Source organism: Apiospora marii, assembly GCF_038362585.1.
Source record: "Apiospora marii strain CBS 49790 chromosome Unknown utg000003l_segment0_segment0, whole genome shotgun sequence".
In the NCBI taxonomy this organism is placed as follows: domain Eukaryota; kingdom Fungi; phylum Ascomycota; class Sordariomycetes; order Amphisphaeriales; family Apiosporaceae; genus Apiospora; species Apiospora marii.
Window position 1 is genome coordinate 2,451,323 of NW_027117374.1, and position 17,032 is coordinate 2,468,354.

Genomic DNA, 17,032 nt, shown 5'->3' on the forward strand with positions numbered 1-17,032 from the left:
GTTGTAGAAAACATCTGCAATTGGCCGATGCCGGCCTGCTGGGCCGAATTTAGCATTTGAGGGTCAAAGTTCAATTCCCCTTCCCTATCTCTTATCAGATCCAGCGAATCCTGAGTCACTGCGCATTCCATTGAATGATATAATTCGGTACCATCAGCGTCTTACTCGCAGCCCCCCTGCCGGTGAAGTGCTGAGAACGGTGCGGCAAGTCATTAAAATACGACTTGGCACGAATAGTCCATCAATAACCAACCTTCGTTGTCTGAGTGTTTCGGAAAATGCCACTATCGACATGAGTTTGCGGACGACTGCCTTGAAGGCTAGTTCTAGCTTCCATGTGAGCATGCCTCTCTCCATTACTCATTTACATTCCACGACGGCACAAAATGGCTGATCCATAACTATAGACACCAAATTTTCCTGGGTGCCACAGACGAATTTCAACCAAAATAGCCGATGGCCCCTCGCTGCAGCCACCGCACCACTCTGGGGCATCACGGAATAGTGGTCGCCTTGCAAACTCGGTAGCATCCAGAAAGTCCCGGTTTGCCTCAATACCAGAAGCACAAAGGCAACAAAAGAACATAGACAGGGTAACATTACTGGCACTCGGCTGTCACTGAGTTTGGCTAATGATCACTTCAGGACTTCCTGGTTTCTGTCTTGGAAACATCAGTCACCAAGCGCGATGCACGTGCCTATATCAACAAGTTTGCTCCCCTGTTGGAGAGAAAAAGGATTGGCTTCAAGCAACAGATAGCAAAATCGGCAACCAGGGACCCGTCCCATGGCGTACAGGAAGAGGACCGAGATGGGTCACTCCAAAGCCCGCAGTCGCGCGTTGAAAATGCAACACAGCCGCCGCTCTACGTGGCCATAGTGAAGTTCCGGGCTCCCCAAGGAGCAGACGACAGTACGGTTCTGGGCGTAGCCAAGTCCCTCAGCGCGCTGAAGACGCTTGGCTTGATTAGTATTGTGGTTGTGGACTGCGATGGTATGACTGGAACCGATGCCGAACGCCGACATGCCATTGATGCACAAGCCAACCGCATTGCGGAAGCCATTGACTTGTTTGACGAGGAGGGAGCCGTAGTACTCGGCACCCCACTGACTATAGGGGATTCCGTTGGTAAAGGAACATCACCATACGTGTCCGAAGATCTTTTCGTCACCGACTCAAGTAGTCTCTTGCAATCATTGCAAGACGACGTCATTCCTGTCATACCGTCGGTTGGGGAGACGGAGCAAAGTATCGCTTATAAATGTGTCGACGCCAACGACGCAGTCCTGGCTTTAACGAGACAACTGTCAGGTCTCCAATTCTTGGGACAGCCAACGGAGGATAAACATATCTTGCAACGATTGAAGGCTACCGAGGTGTACAGGCTAATCATTCTAGATTCTGTCGGAGGAGTGCCCGCAAATAACCGCGCCACAGGCCGTTACATGTTTCTGAACCTGGAGCAAGAGTACGAAGAAGTTACTCAATCCCTCGCAGAATCAATCTCGAATGCAGGCTCGAGCGATCCGGCAACAGTGCAAGAAAACCAACACCACCTGCGGAATGCACAGCTAGCCCGAAAGGCGCTGTCCCTTTTACCCCCCACATCGTCTGCTATCATAACGACGCCTCAAGATGCTGCTAATGAGCGTCCTCAGGATGAGGCTGACTCTGGTTGGCCGTCCGTGGGTACTCGTAGGAAACTCAACCCGCTCATACACAATCTTCTTACGGATAAGCCTGCACAGTCGTCCTCTCTACCATCTGGAAGATTCACTCCTGTTGTGTCTTCCAATGGCGCAGCCCAGTTGGGTTCAAGCACAACGTTGGCCAAGCGCGGTATGCATGTCACGATCCTTCCGGATCCTCGAGTTTCGATGTGGCAACCGCCTCGGCCAGGAGAGCCACGACTGAGACTCACCGATTCCTCCGTAGATCTCCCTCGGCTTGTACATCTGATCAATGACTCTTTTGGGCGGAAACTGGATGTTGAGCATTATCTGAAGCGAGTCGAGGAGAACCTAGCTGGAATCATCATCGCTGGCGAGTACGAGGGAGGCGCCATTTTGACATGGGAGAAACCGCACGATGTAGATGCCTCTGGGAACGTTGACCCATCCAGATTGGTCCCATACCTGGACAAATTCGCCGTCTTGAGGAAGAGCCAAGGTGCTGGAGGGGTCGCAGATATCGTCTTCAATGCAATGGTACGGGACTGTTTCCCGTACGGTGTCTGCTGGAGGAGCAGAAAAGACAACCCGGTGAACAAGTGGTATCATGAGCGATCCGCAGGATCACTGAAAATAAGGGATATGAACTGGGCAATGTTCTGGACGACACCTGAACTGGCCTTGGATGACCAAAAATTCAGAGACTACGAGAGTGTATGCCGCGGGGTCGAGCCATCTTGGGCAGATAAGAAACAGGTCGCAGACTAGGTTATGTAGGGTGGAGAATATACAGTCTGGATATTGACCACAGCACTGATGCCACTGCATTCACGAGTCTTCTGTGTAGTTCCAGTCCTACATCTAACGCGAGTGGCTTTTTGTAACACCCATTCGGGAGAAATGGTGTATATCAGCATGCAATCGTAATCCAGGGGCCACGAACTGGCTATTCATGAAACTAGAATCGCTATATGATGATATCAGTGATCGAGTGGGAATATGACATCGCACATCGCGGGGCAGACGGACAGGGCGGTCAAGGCGGGTTTTCGTAGTGGGGTTTTCAATAACACTGACTCGACCCCCCAGGGTAGCTGCAGCCTACGCTGAAGATAAATAGAGGAGCACGCACCCAGCACCCGAGTCGACTTTTTACCTAAGTCGAGGCCGGAAACAGCAAAGGGAAGAGGCGCCAAGCATAGCATTCGAGGCCAAGGCAACAACTCATCTAGGATCGAACCAGTATCACGTAAAATTCAATATTCTTTACACATCGCTGACTTTGCGTTTGGGCATTTCCAATTCGGTGCGGGCGGTAAGGCTGGCGCGGTTTCTGGCTTGGGTAGTTCTGATGACAGCACAACCGCCAGAACTGGGCTATGCGGGGCAGATTTACGATATGCCAAGTGCCCTTGGCCGCAAAGCGAACAGAGCTGCCCGGGTCACCTCGTCACCTACTAAGGGGTGGTCATGCAAATCAGGCTATGATATAATGGCAGTGGGCTAAAAATGGAACCATGAAAAACTCGACTGGCGTTGGGGGTCTCGTCTCTGTTCTCGTCAAACACCTTTCACTTTTGGTGCCTGGCAGCCTGGTGGTTTTTCTGGTTTGGCCGACCGAGACAATGGGCTGAAGAGCGGGCAGGCAAAGGGGCAGGGCCACGGAAACTACCTGTAAGGTATGTAGAGACGGTGCTAGGCTGTGGTTGGTTAGCGAGGGTGCTTGCGATCCGTTGCGGCGTTGCCAGGTTGGAAAGTTCTGGATTGTGCAGGAAGGCTCAAAATAGACAACGCACTCCCCTGGGGCCTAGGGGTGCCGCTAGAGGAGGGGAAGACTGTGTCCTTCCCTATTACTTACTCGACCCGCGCCGCCTGTCGCAAGCCTGGAAGTGCACCAAAAGACTCTGATTTCGTCTCCCCCCACCCCCACCAAAAACGCAATCCAATCAATCACAGTAATAAACACGGGCACTTTTGCGCAACAAACTCGGGCAGCATCCAGACGAGCGCCAACTTTTTTTTTACGACCCGGTCTATCTTGAACAACCAACATTCACGTTGTAGTTCCTTCATTTTTCTGCTACTGCGCCGACTCCGAACAAAGAAACACACGATCCGTTCTCTGAAACGACTTTCTTCTATTTCTTTTGCTTGTGCATTCGACCGTCATATTTGAGCAAAGATGAGCGTCGTTGGTGTCGACTTCGGTACCCTCAACACCGTCATCGCTGTTGCGAGGAATCGAGGTGTTGATGTCGTAAGTAGAAGCCTGTCTCTGCCTGCCTTTCCGCCTCGCACCATTTGCGCCCACTACACCGTGCCCTGTCAACATCTCAGCATGACTGCAGACTAACTCATAATACAGATTACCAATGAAGTGTCCAACAGAGCCACTCCGTAAGTTGTTTTTACCCCTCTTCTGCCGTCGAATACGGCTCGACTTCTACGACAGTCATTCCTGACATGTACCGTCTTCTGCTCTAGTTCTCTCGTAGGATTCGGCCCCAAGGCTCGTTACCTGGGCGAGACTGCCAAGACCCAGGAGATCTCCAACCTTAAGAACACCGTCAGCTGTCTGAAGCGGTTAGCCGGCCGAAGTCTGAAGGACCCCGATGTTCAGCTCGAACAGCAATATGTCACGGCCGCACTGGTAGAGTGCGGTGCCCAGGTCGGCGCTGAGGTTTCCTACTTGGGCAAGAAGGAGAAGTTCAGCGCTACCGAGCTCGTTGCCATGTTCCTGAGCAAGGTCAAGCAGACCGCCCAGGCCGAGCTTAAGCTGCCCGTGTCTGACATCGTCATGAGCGTACCTGCTTGGTTCACTGATGTCCAAAGAAGAAGCTTGATGGACGCTGCGGAAATCGCCGGCCTGAAGATGCTCCGCCTCATGAACGACACTACCGCTGCCGCTCTTGGCTGGGGTATCACCAAGCTCGACCTGCCTGCCCCCGAGGAGAAGCCCCGCCGTGTCGCCATCATTGACATTGGCCACAGTGACTACACATGCTCCATTGTCGATTTCAAGAAGGGTGAGCTCGCCGTCAAGTCGACCGCTTGCGACCGTCACTTTGGTGGCCGTGACTTCAACCTGGCCCTCGTCAACCACTTCCAGAAGGAGTTCAAGGCCAAGTTCAAGATCGACATCACCACAAACCCCAAGGCTATGACGCGAGTTGAGACTTCTTGCGAGAAGCTCAAGAAGATCCTTTCTGCCAACCAGCAGGCTCCCTTGAACATCGAGTCCCTGATGAACGATGTGGATGTTACTGGCATGATTACACGACAGGAATTCGAGGCTCTCATCGAGCCCATGCTTCTCAAGGTTACTGCTCCTATCGAGCAGGCCCTGGCCGAGGCCAAGCTGGCCAAGGAAGACATCGACGTCATCGAGCTGGTTGGTGGCTGCACGCGTGTTCCCGCGCTGAAGGATCGCATCCAGGAGTTCTTCGGAAAGCAGCTGTCATTCACTATGAACCAGGATGAAGCTATTGCGAGGGGTTGCGCTTTCAGCTGTGCCATCCTGTCCCCTGTCTTCAAGGTCCGCGACTTCGCTGTCCAGGATATCTGCTCCTACCCTATCGAGTTCTCCTGGGAGAAGGACCAAGACATCCCGGATGAGGACACGAGTCTTACTGTGTTCCAGAAGGGCAATGTCCTTCCCTCCACCAAGATTCTCACCTTCTACCGCAAGCAAGCATTCGACCTGGAGGCAAGGTACGCTAAGCCTGAAATCCTGCCTGGTAAGGTCCAGCCTTTCATCGGCCGCTTCTCCGTCAAGGGCGTTAAGGCCGACCCTAAGACCGAGTTCATGATCTGCAAGCTGAAGGCCCGCGTCAACATTCACGGTGTCCTGAATGTGGAAAGCGGCTACTACGTGGAAGACCAAGAGGTTGAGGAAGAGGTCAAGGATGATGAAGGCGAGAAGAAGGACCCCGAGGCCATGGAGACTGATGGCGAGAAGAAGGACTCCAAGACCAAGACACGGAAGGTCAAGAAGCAGGTGCGGAAGGGTGACCTGCCCATTGTGGCTGGCGTGACGTCTCTTGACCAGCCTGCGCTGGCCGCCGCTGCTGAGAAGGAGAACTCCATGGCGATGGAAGACAAGCTCGTTGCGGATACCGAGGAGAAGAAGAACGAGCTGGAGGCTTACATCTACGAAATGCGGAACAAGCTTGACGAGCAGTACGCCGAGCTTGCCAACGATGACGAGAAGGACAAGATCCGAGCGAAGCTGACAGAGACCGAGGTAAGTTGATGCATTGTGCTTTATACAAGAGAGTGGTATACTAACTGTGCTCTAGGACTGGCTGTACGAGGATGGTGAGGACGCCACCAAGGCCATCTACGTCGCCAAGATGGACGAAATCCGGGCTATGGCTGGACCCATTGCTCAGCGACACTTCGACAAGATCGAGACTGAGCGACAAGCGGTGCAGGCCAAGCTCGATGCTGAAGCTGCTGCTAAGAAGGCTGCCGAGGCGGAGAAGAAGGAGGCTGAACCCGCTAAGGACGAGGTGATGACTGATGCCGAGGCGCCTCAAGCGGAGACGGAGGCCAAGGAGTAAGGGTGCTTATGTGATTCGTTGCCTGGCGCGCTGGACTGGTATAAAGGATAGACCCGGATTGATGACCTTTTGATGAGCAAAACCATTATGTAGACAGTAATGGCAAAAACAAACCATTCAACTATTGGCTCTCTCCCCACTTACATGCGTTGCCTGACTTATTAACTCTGCCGCCGACATCTGACCTTGCGTTGTCGCGTTTCGAATGCTATCTAGGACCAGGACATGCATGCCATGTATGGACAGAGGGTTTCTTCTGTACGATGTTCTATCAGTAGAAGCTAAAATACCCAGGCGTGCCATCCGAACAAGAGAAACCTTCCGACCGGGCCGTAGTAAAGCTTGAGGAAGGGATAGCTCGAACCATGGCCCATGGTCCCTAGCTTCCCCGTACTCGTGATCAGCAATGGGTAAGATGGCAAAAGAGAGTGGTTACAACCATGACTCGCGACTCATGGCATATGTTTCATGACCCCAATGGCGGCATTAGGCGACTCTTATTCGGATAACCCGTATTTTTGAAATCCAGAAACTTCGCCAGCGATTCCGCCCCTTTCTTCGAAACATGATCAAAGTTCAACTCGGTTGCAGGCTGCTGCCAGGCAGATCTACCGGAGATAAGATTCAGTGTTGATCTACCTTCCATACGCACGGCTACTCATTGTACGTTCAAGTCCCGCCATACATCCGCACGACAGACAACACATCTCGTGCTGGAAGCAGAACATTAGGATCTTCTGGACTTGTGTGCGTGGGCTATAGCACGTACACACACCATGGATCGCATCAAGACCAACAAGCACGACAATAATGACGATGGTGGCCTTGGTAGCCGGCGACCGTCTAAGCACGCCAATGAGCGGCATGCTACAACCAGGTGCTCCTCTCGGCCACGCCTTCAGAAAACGTTGATCTTCTTTAGCCTCTGCGCGGCTCTTCTATCGGCAAGACTACTACTGCCTCTCCTGGGGTCATCACGACATGCTCCATCGTCATCTTCTCTTTACTCGCCCAAGGCGGAGAAAGCATGCAGAGCCATCCAAGCTGCCCAGACGACGTATTTCCCCGGGGACGCGGCCTACTGGGCAGAGCTGAGCCACTACTGGAGCAAGTCGCTGGCGGAGCTGCGGCCGGCGTGCGTGGTGCAGCCCGCCACGGCGGCGCAGGTCGCCGCCGTGGTCCGGGTGTTGAACTACGGGAACCACACGTCGGTCCGCTTCGCCGTCAAGAGCGGGGGCCACGACCCCAACGCGGGCCACGCCAGCGTCGACGGCGGCGTGCTCGTCGCGCTGCGCCACATGAAGGGGGTGCGGTACGACGCGGGGGAGGGCGTCGCGTATGTGAAGCCTGGTGAGACAAACATGATAGAGAGACAGCAGCCTTTCTCGTTCTTCCCCTGGATCATTTTCGTGGCTTCATTTGCTCGGCCCCCCTTTGTTTCGTTATCGTTAGACGCTCTACCGACAGTTACGCCCCGAGCCTACTGCAACACATCATACAAGAAGAAATGTCCTGCATGAAGCAAAGTTAGAATGCTGACCCGAATCTTCTATGATAGGAGGTACGTGGAACGATGTGATAGGGGCCTTGGAGCCCTACGGCGTCACAGTCGTCGGGGGACGGCTCGGGATAGTAGGAGTTGGGGGATACTTGCTCCAGGGAGGACTGTCGTTCCTGAGCGCACAGCATGGTCTGGCCGCAGATGTGGGTTGGCATACCGCACCTCCCCTATTTGGAAGAGAAGACCTCGAGCTGACTGTTCCGCACAGAGTATTATCGGATGGGAGACGGTCATGGCGAACGGGACCGTCGTCAACATCACGCAAGAAACGCACCCGGAACTGGCAGTTGCCATGAGAGGCGGAGGCAATCAATTCGGTAAGCGCAGCCCAAATTGATAGTAGTTATATGTGTAGGTGGTTTGCCGCTTTTGTTGACCACGGTGCCTGCCTTTACCTCCTGCCAGGAATCGTCACGCAGTTCACAATCAAAACCCGTCCCATGGGCAAGATCTGGGGCGGAGTGAGGCTGTACCGCCGAAATCGACGGGAACAGCTGCAGGCGGCGTTGCACGATTTCATCACCGCCGGTGCCGAGGACCCCAAGGCCGCCATAATCTTCGCCGATTTCTTCATGTATAAGAACTGGGGCGTCTATATGGTATTCTTCTTCTACGACGGTGAGATTCCGCCACCGGCTGGGCCGTTTGCAGAGATGCTCAGAGTCCCGGCCACGGCCGACTTCACCTCGACCAAGAAATACTCTTCAATGGTAAGACTTGCCAGCTTAGCATGGGTCGCCTTACCATGTGTGTGCGTTTAACTGACATGAACATCGAAAATAGCTTTGGTCGAATGGTTTTCTGGCAGATTGGATCAAAGGGCGTGTCTTGTTCCGTGTAAGCCTCCTCTCCCTTCCCCCTTTCCCCCACCACCTCCCAGCCAGCTGACCATGACGTGACACCGCCCCGCCCTCCAGACCTTCACACTCCCCGCGATCCCCAGTAACCCGCGCGTCTACGATGAGATCGCGACGCAGTGGCGCCGCATCATGCTGGGCGGCTACCTCGACCGGCTGCGCAGCTTCCCCAGCCAATGCAGCGTCGAGTTCCAGCCGCTGCCGGCGGCCGTGGGGCGCCAGAGCGAGCGCGCGGGCGGCAACGCCATGGGCCTGCGTGCCGCGGACCCGGACCGCGTCGTGCTGAACCTGCAGTGCATGTGGCAGCGGGCGCGCGACGACGCGGCGGTGCGGGCGCTGGCCGCCGAGATGACGGAGTGGCTCGCGGGGCGGCTGCCGGCGTGGAATATGCAGGCGGGCGCGGGAGAGGTAGGGGTAGAAGAAGCGGGCGAAACTGCTGCTGCCTACATGCCGCTGTTCATGAACGATGCCATGTCGGACCAGGATGTCCTGCGCAGCTACCGTGGCTACGACGAGTTTCGGGAGCTGCAGCGGAGCGTGGATCCCGAGGGCATGTTCAGGAACCGGGTGGGTGGGTATAGGTACTAGTTTCCAGGATGGGGCAACCTGGAGAGGCGACGATGGTGGTGTTGGATTACATCACTCTATAGCGTAGATCTCTCGCGCTCTTCAGAAACTAAATGCGCAAACAATTCAAATCCTATATACCCAATGCATGCATTTGCTATTCGTCCCCAGGCACATTGAAAGAGTAATAACAGAATAAACTTGAGTTTTAATGTTAATTATTCAAGACATCAAGATGAAAATCATGGTGGAATGGTGTCGAGTATTTCCTACCAGGTGGCGTGCGTTCTGTCCAGTCAGCTTAGAGTTCCGACTTGGCCTGGCTGAGAATCCGATGGCACCTGCGCTGCCCAATTGAACTTCTTCTCGAATATGCATTCACATGCGGCATTCAATCGGTAGCGATGCTCTATCGTCGTCAACTCGCATTTGCATCCCGTACAGACTCGGCCGAATGAGAGTGAAGGGTCGCTGACTGAAGTCTAAACTGGAACACTGGAACCTAGGTTGACTGGCCTAAGTGGCGGGTTCGGCCGTTACCCTCTCGGGCCCCGCAGAATCTCAGCGTGCCGAGGACCACCCATCTCCCAATCCCTTGGGGACCCCTCGTGTTACTTGTGTCGACCGACACAACTGAATGCAACCCCCGGTCAGCCTGGACACTCGGTATGATCTGTCCCGTTTTCGTCCCCGTCCCCGTTTCTACGCTTACATATAACATACCGCCTGGCCAGCGTTGAGGTCTTTGTCAGATAGATTTTAGTCTTTCCCCTCTACCGAATTCCCTCGAAACTATGGGAAGCTGTATTTTATAAACCCAATTCCGAGCCAGCCCACCACGAACACCGCGAGCCAAGAAGCCTGCCTGCCACCAACGCTGAACGTGGGGCCATAATCCCGAGAGACCAACGAGCACGACGCCGGCAACCCACGACGGAACCTCGCCCATGGGGGACGTGGCGGACATGAGGCAGCTCTGCCTGCAGCTGAGGAGCAAGCTCGACAACTTCCTCGACACACCAACCGACGACAAGGTGCTCAAGGGCGTCCAGGCCCAAGTGCGCATCGCGCAATCCATCATCGAGGATGCGCTCAAGCGGTATCGGTACGTAAGCAATCTGACGCGCAATTGCCCGGCAGAACGATGGCGGCGACAGCCACCCGAGAGACGAGAGAGAGAGCCAGCAATGTGCTAACACTGTGACTGCGCAGACCCGACGAGCTCCTCATCGCCTACAACGGCGGCAAAGACTGCCTGGTCCTGCTGGTCCTAATCCTCGCCTCTTTACCGTCGCACTTCCCCTTCCAACACCCTCCAAATTCGAACCACTCCTCCTCCTCACAACCGCAACAAAACCACAACACAAGGACGGCGCAGTCCTCCAACTCGCTGGCCTCGAGGTTCCCCCACGCCCTGCAGGCGCTCTACATCCGGCCGCCGCGCCCGTTCGCCGAGGTGGACGCCTTCGTCGCCGAGACCACGACGACGTACCACCTCGACCTCGCCACCTCGGACCAGCCCATGAAGGCCGCCCTGGCGGAGTACCTCGTCAAGCGCCCCCGCGTCAAGGCCGTCTTCGTCGGCACGCGCCGGACCGACCCCCACGGCGCCGCCCTCGGCTTCTTCGACGAGACGGACCAGGACTGGCCGCGCTTCATGCGCGTGCACCCCGTCATCGACTGGCACTACCGCGAAGTCTGGGGCGTAAGTGTCTTGCTCTTCCTTTCCTTTCCTTGCCCCGCCGCCGTCTCTCTCTTCCCCCCCGGCCAGCCGCCCAGTATGCTAACCAACTCGTCTATCGCAATACAATAGTTCATCAGGGCCCTCGACATCCCCTACTGCTCGCTTTACGACAAGGGCTACACGTCGCTCGGCGGAACCGACGACACGCACCCGAACCCGGCGCTGCGGCGAGGGGGCGATGACACGGAAGAAGAAAAGAAGACAAATACTGGATTCCGGCCGGCCTACGAGCTCATGGAAGACGACGAGGAGAGGCTGGGGCGCGACCGGTAGTCTGGTATTTGGCGCACGCGTGGGTGGCTGAGACATGACATTCCATTCTCGCTACACCGAAGGCGTTCCTGAAGCAGGGTCAACCCCGGATTTGCCCTATAGGGCATTGGAAATTCACGACCGCAAGAAGCCCACAAGTTGGGTTAAACTCATTGAATTAGAGCATAGAACCAACATTCGCATCTCATATATTTTAAGTATTAAGGCGTTTCATATAGAAATCTCAGGGAATCTCGAGTTTCATGGAAGGTGAATCGGAAACCATTTAGTCACTTGGATCAGTCACAGGGGGGAAAGGAGACGACCATGCTGGAGAGGGGGAAAAAAAGAGAAAATAAAGAAAGAACCGGTTGACGATGAAATAAACTACACCCAAAAACTACGATGGTATCATCCCTTCCCTTACGTCCATCCAGTCCATGTAGTCATCTGCCATGTCCATCCATTGCTTGCTCAGAAAACTCCCGCTATAGGGCTTGCGCCTCATAAGCCGACTCGATTGACACCACACATAACTCCAGCTTCTGACCATGTACCCAACTGTGAAGCGACGACCAACACCCCCTGCAATGCTGTTGCTGATTACTTATTATGCCACCAGGGACCGACTGGCATTTCAATGCTTGGTCTGAAAGAATGATTTAAGCGCGAGACTTCTCACTATCCATATCCTCCTGTCTCACGTCGCCGAACAGCCTCAGGCGGTAGAAGCACGTGTGGTCCGCGCCGTAGTTGCTGACGGCCCGGATGACAACGTGGTGCGAAACGGCGCCCAAGCCCGCGAGCTCGGAGCTGAGCTTGAATAGCTGCATGCCTCGCTTGTCGCCCGTGTTCTGCTGCCGGTAGATGAAGTGTCCGATCTTGACGAAGCCCGAGTTCAGCGTCTTCTCCTCGGGTGTGTCGGGGAACTGTGTCGTGCTCCAAGAGTTGATCGACGTCCGCAGGTTCAGCTCCTCAAAGTAGGCCCAGACCTCGATTTCGCGGGGCATGGCCTCGGGGTCCAGCGTGGCCCCGGGGAGGATGTGCTCGACGAGCAGGTGCTGCGGAGTGATATCGCGGCTGAGAAGAACGCTGAGGGTGTTTCGGTCGTTCCCTGCGCAGAAGCATTGGCCTTCGTCGGTCCAGTGCTGAAGCGCATTAAGGGCCGGCTGTGGCTTGTACCCGTCTCTTTGCATCCATGCCTTGCTCTTGAGCGGCTTGGCCGGGATCCTCCACATGGGCGAGGTATATGTGGGATCAATCACAGCACCAGAGCCTATGGCGAGGAAGTTCACCTGGTTGGCCAAATGATCATCGAGGCGCGTCTTGATACCAGTCTGGGCCATCGCCTCGAACTTAGCGTCCGCGACAGCCTTCTTGGCCCATGTGTCCACAAGGTCTTTGATTTCCTGGCGCGACATGCCCTGAGGGGGGTTGTTCTGAGCATTGGCTAGTGCCTCCTCGATTTTCCCGTTGCGCTCTTGAATTTCGCGCAGCTCTTGCTGATATTCCTTTTTGTATGCCTCGAGTTCCTTTTGGACTTGCTTTGCAAACTGGTCCTTCGACACGACTACGTTGCCGCCGCCGTCTTTGGCCAATTGCTCCAAGTGGGCCTTGAGTTCCTTTTCCGTCATGTCAGGACCTAGGAGCTTCGACACAGTCTCGCTATTCTGACGAAGCCACGACTCCCATCCATTGAGAAGTTTCTTTCCCATATGGGGTTCAGCATCCGGAATCGCAAGAGTTTTGCCGTCTACCAGGCGCTTGAGTGCAGTCCAGAAGTGCGCAGGCAATGGTTCTGTAGTATCTCGGAGATTCACCACTGTGCCCGTTTCGGCCTGGATGCGGTCTTTGACAGCGTGCCAAAAGTCTTCGGGCACATGTGTTTTGCCCTTCGGATCAACCTTGAGGTAGCATTTGGACGGGAACTCTGCAACAATGGCTCCGAGTTCATTTAGTCTGGACTCAAAATTATCCAGACGCTCGACCAGGCTTCGAGCATCGACATCTCCAAGCGGATTCCGGACAGCTGGGATCAGCCCTGCAAAGCTGTCTCTGACACCAGGCCAGACATTCCAAGAAATACCGGAATTGGTTGTGTAGTCTTGGAGATGAGATGCGAGTTGGATAAAGAACATAAGTGCAAAAACCGTTCCGCCAAACATCAATAACAGCTTTAGGAAGTCCTTAACGATATCGAGTGGAATGGGCCACAGGAATTGTGGTAGCTGCCACCAGGAGCGGCTGGGAGAGACAGGAGTCTGGTTGCTCGTAGTGCCCCTACGTGGCACGCGTCCAGGAACAGCGCCCGTGGGATTACTAGGCGTGTGCACAGGCTTTTTCCCTCCCTGTACGGGCTTGACTGGCCTCTGAGTGCCTGTAGAGACTGGAACTTCCTGTGAAATTGGTTTGGCGTTTTCCGGGTATTGATTGGCAATCGGCTGAGATGCTGATGACGGTACAGGTTTCTGTGACGTCGGCAATGGATTTTGAGCGGGCGGACGCGAAGCCATGCCCAGGGTACCAGTCGCCACGTTCGGGTTCTGGAAGCGACGCCGCATTTCAGAAACCTCCTTTTGTTCCTCTGGTGTTATATTCTCCGTCATGAGCACAGGTACACCATTGGGGTAAAGGACTTGCGGGTGCTTGTTGTATCGCATTCGATTACGAAGCTCGGCCGCCTCCTCCGGGTCTCTGTATGGATCCTCATTCTCCTTCGAGTTATCGTCATCTTTAGCCTCGGCCGTGAAGCTCATGGAAGGGGGAGGCGATAGTTTGTCACCAAGATGTGGAATGTGTGGTGTGTGGGGTCCGACAATCGGTTGACGGGTCTTCTCTTGGTCGAGCGATGTCAAACCTTCGGGCCGCTTCTTGTTGTTCCACGCTGAATTCGGCTTTGCCTGAGCAGCCGGCGGCTTTGACTGGGCAGCCGGCGGCTTTGCCTGGGGAGCCGAAGGCTTTGCCTGGGGAGCCGAAGGCTTTGCCTGGGGAGCTGGTGGCTTTGCCTGGGGAGCTGGTGGCTTTGCCTGAGGAGCTGGCGGCTTGAGTTGGCCAGCTTGTGAGGATGGCTGTTTTTGCGGCTTCATCAACGAGCTCACGCCTTTGACGCTTGGAGGTTCTGCATTGCCAGCCGTCTCGCTTGAAACTCCGAGGGGCGACGGTTGGAATGGCTTTCTGGTACCCGAGATAGGAGCTGGCGTGTGGACTGATGCATCCCCATACAGGTCACTCTCTTGAATGAAACTCCTTGATGTGTCAGGGCGTCCTGGAGAGTATGGCTCGGAAGAAGCACGTCCGGTGGGGATTCCGTATTTGCTTCTAAGAGACGAGGGTGGCTCCGAAGGTGGCCGTAGTCCGTTGTAAGTGGTACTGCCTGGGTCAAGGAACGTGGTGCTAGAAAAGTTTCGGTCCGTCGTCTGACCTGTATAGTTATTCCTGTTGCCAGAAAGATGCGGTGGCCTGCTAGGGTCTAAGGGGGGTCTGACCAAACCGAGTGGTCCTCTCACAGGCTCTTGGCCATTTGTACGGCGGCCATGATTTTCCTCCTCATCGTCGTAGTAATCATGTTCCGCGGCGTCTGCTGAGTTCAGTTCAAAATCAGCGCCAGCCGTATCTACAGGGCTTAAGTCAGTATTGTCAACATCGTCTTTTGTCTTGTGTCTAGTCATATCTGCAGCAGCATCGGACATGGCTTTTCGAAGGCTGCTGGAGCTCGAGCGACCCATGGCTGTCTTCTTTTTCTTCTTCGTCCCGAAGATCTGCGCTTCGAATGCCTCATCCTCAGCCGCCTCGTCGACTGCCTTGACGACTCTCGAGACAGAGGCACGGCCAGGATTCGCTGAGTATGTGTTTTTGCCATAGACTGCGCTCGCATGAGCAGCTGACAAACCAGCAGGGTTTGTCTGGCGGACATTCATAATTGCATCAATCGCCCTCTCACCTCGGTTCCGCGATTCAGCCTCCTCAGCGGCACGCCTCACAACGCTGGCCTGTCTGGCATTGGATTCCGCTGGTGTCAAGTCTCCGGCATGAGTGCTGCTGCGTGTGTTACGCCGAGCAGGCCTGTTGTTATTGGCTTTGGGAGGCATCTTGTGCACGCGATGGCCGCTATGAAGATAGCGCAGTCCTAAACCCCAAATCAGCAGATGCAATAGATAAGTGACTCCGAGTTGTTGTGCAAGTAGAGGTTACGGTGTCTGTTTACAGCCTAACCGGCTTCAGTAGCATTGTAGAGAGAGGGGAGAGGGGGGGAGAAAAGAAAAGAAAAAAGCCGAGTTTAGATCTTACCAATTCTTCGGATATGGTTCAAATCCTATAATCACATACAGCTTCGTAGGTGTGCAGGAAAATAGGAAAGGACTGGATGGTATCCCCCCTTGAGTTGGTGGTTGAAAACTATTGTTGATGGTTCTGGCGGGCTAGATGAATGCTTTGACAATGGTGACTAGGGTGGCTCTAGATGGCCTCGATGATTGTCCCAGCACCCCGGAAACAGACAATACGAAGGTGCATTCAGAAAAGTCCGAAGCCCATTTGTGTCAAGACCGCCGGACACGGACACGGCAGAGACAATGCAGCTTCAAGTGCACACAAAGGCCGACTGATCGGGAGGCTGCTCTGACTTCCTCCACCAAGGCGACTTCGAGCGAGCTCAAGACATGCAAATAAGCTTGGTACCAGACCAACGCACAGCACCAGGTCGATGGTTCGGGACGCTGTTTCGGGGGATTGGCTGGAGATGTCAAAGAAAAGGCTGGAATGTGGACTGAATTATGGATTGTCGCATCATTTCCCGTTGCTCTTTGTCGTGCTTCGATGGTATCTGCCAATCCAGGAATGCGAATTGCGCCGGGGTGGACTTGCCTCTAGTCGCGTTCGGCGGGCTCTGGGGCGCGCGCGTCTCGGCGTGGCTGATGGAGAGTGAACTAGAGACCCCGTAGAAGGAGGCTTCTTGGGCAGCATCCACGTGACCTGAAATCGAAGATGGGCTTTCGGTGGGTGACCGACCATCTTCCGATTGCGAATGCGGAGAGATAACAGGACGCGAGCTCGACAACTACATCGAAATTGTTCCAGGAGCTGGTTCTCGGCGTTTGGTTATTTGCTGAGGAGGATCTGTATTCTTCCCTTGCAAACATAATCAAGGCCAGTCCAGTTCTTCTACATTTGTAATGCCAATCGAATCCAGTCTTGTTTTGGACGTGTATTCTGGTTACCTGAAATACAAAGCATACCGACGATAACTTACGGTACAACCAAACCAAGTCAAATAATATCTGTTTAGACGGCCTCTGCCGATAATCAGAATTTGGTACCAAGCACTTGCTGGACTTCCAAGTTTGTAGAGGGAAACAAAAAAGACCTTTGAAAGCTTCGAGAGGGAGATGAGATGTATTGAGAACTGGTGGTGGTGTGCATGTGGTCTAGATGCGCTTAGTAGATCCCAAACCTACATCTTTCTCAACCTTTACCAGGATCTGCCAAGTTTTCCCAGAATAACGCTGCCGATGCGCCAAGTCAAGCGACGCTGCTGGGCTCAACTAGCACGGGCGGTGAGATGATGGACATTGAGCCGTTCAGAGGGCCGTTAAATAAGATAGTCAAGTCGGGAGGTGGCATCATTGTCGGACCCCTGGAGATCCCTGGTCATCCCTGGTTGCGCGTCCAACCAGATGCCTTGATTCTGCTGGAGGGGCCACGGGGAGCTTAGAAGAAGCTGAAGTTGTACTTTTTAGCTGGGCCATGCACCGAGTAGGTACATGCTGTGGCTAACGGGAAGTGAATAAACAACAAGCTTCTAGCGAATTGACGAGGGCCC

The 17,032-nt window shown here is 54.4% G+C and overlaps 5 protein-coding genes across 5 annotated transcripts; 4 read left to right on the forward strand and 1 right to left on the reverse strand.

Moving 5' to 3' along the window:
* Positions 1 to 292: 292 nt before the first annotated feature.
* On the forward strand, positions 293 to 2,439 carry PG985_004274 (acetylglutamate synthase; the record flags this gene model as incomplete). The annotated part of the gene is made up of 2 exons (XM_066824043.1): positions 293 to 337; positions 646 to 2,439. 2 exons carry the CDS (start codon positions 293 to 295, stop codon positions 2,437 to 2,439), a joined length of 1,839 nt encoding a protein of 612 aa, XP_066687203.1.
* A 1,375-nt stretch (positions 2,440 to 3,814) lies between these two features.
* PG985_004275 (heat shock protein) lies at positions 3,815 to 6,233 on the forward strand (the record flags this gene model as incomplete). The annotated part of the gene is made up of 4 exons (XM_066824044.1): positions 3,815 to 3,928; positions 4,037 to 4,068; positions 4,156 to 5,914; positions 5,970 to 6,233. Exons 1-4 carry the CDS (start codon positions 3,854 to 3,856, stop codon positions 6,231 to 6,233), a joined length of 2,130 nt encoding a protein of 709 aa, XP_066687204.1. The 5' UTR covers positions 3,815 to 3,853.
* A 776-nt stretch (positions 6,234 to 7,009) lies between these two features.
* PG985_004276 (uncharacterized protein) lies at positions 7,010 to 9,239 on the forward strand (the record flags this gene model as incomplete). The annotated part of the gene is made up of 6 exons (XM_066824045.1): positions 7,010 to 7,583; positions 7,792 to 7,937; positions 8,003 to 8,111; positions 8,200 to 8,504; positions 8,578 to 8,631; positions 8,712 to 9,239. 6 exons carry the CDS (start codon positions 7,010 to 7,012, stop codon positions 9,237 to 9,239), a joined length of 1,716 nt encoding a protein of 571 aa, XP_066687205.1.
* Positions 9,240 to 10,123: 884 nt separating this feature from the next.
* Positions 10,124 to 11,235, forward strand: PG985_004277 (fad synthetase protein; the record flags this gene model as incomplete). Its single annotated transcript, XM_066824046.1, has 3 exons — positions 10,124 to 10,323; positions 10,431 to 10,923; positions 11,032 to 11,235. Coding segments are annotated over 3 exons (897 nt in total), but the record flags the coding sequence as incomplete, so codon positions are not given.
* Positions 11,236 to 11,876: 641 nt separating this feature from the next.
* PG985_004278 (spindle pole body-associated protein sad1) lies at positions 11,877 to 15,302 on the reverse strand (the record flags this gene model as incomplete). Its single annotated transcript, XM_066824047.1, has 1 exon — positions 11,877 to 15,302. One exon carries the CDS (start codon positions 15,300 to 15,302, stop codon positions 11,877 to 11,879), a length of 3,426 nt encoding a protein of 1,141 aa, XP_066687207.1.
* Between the last annotated feature and the right edge of the window lie 1,730 nt (positions 15,303 to 17,032).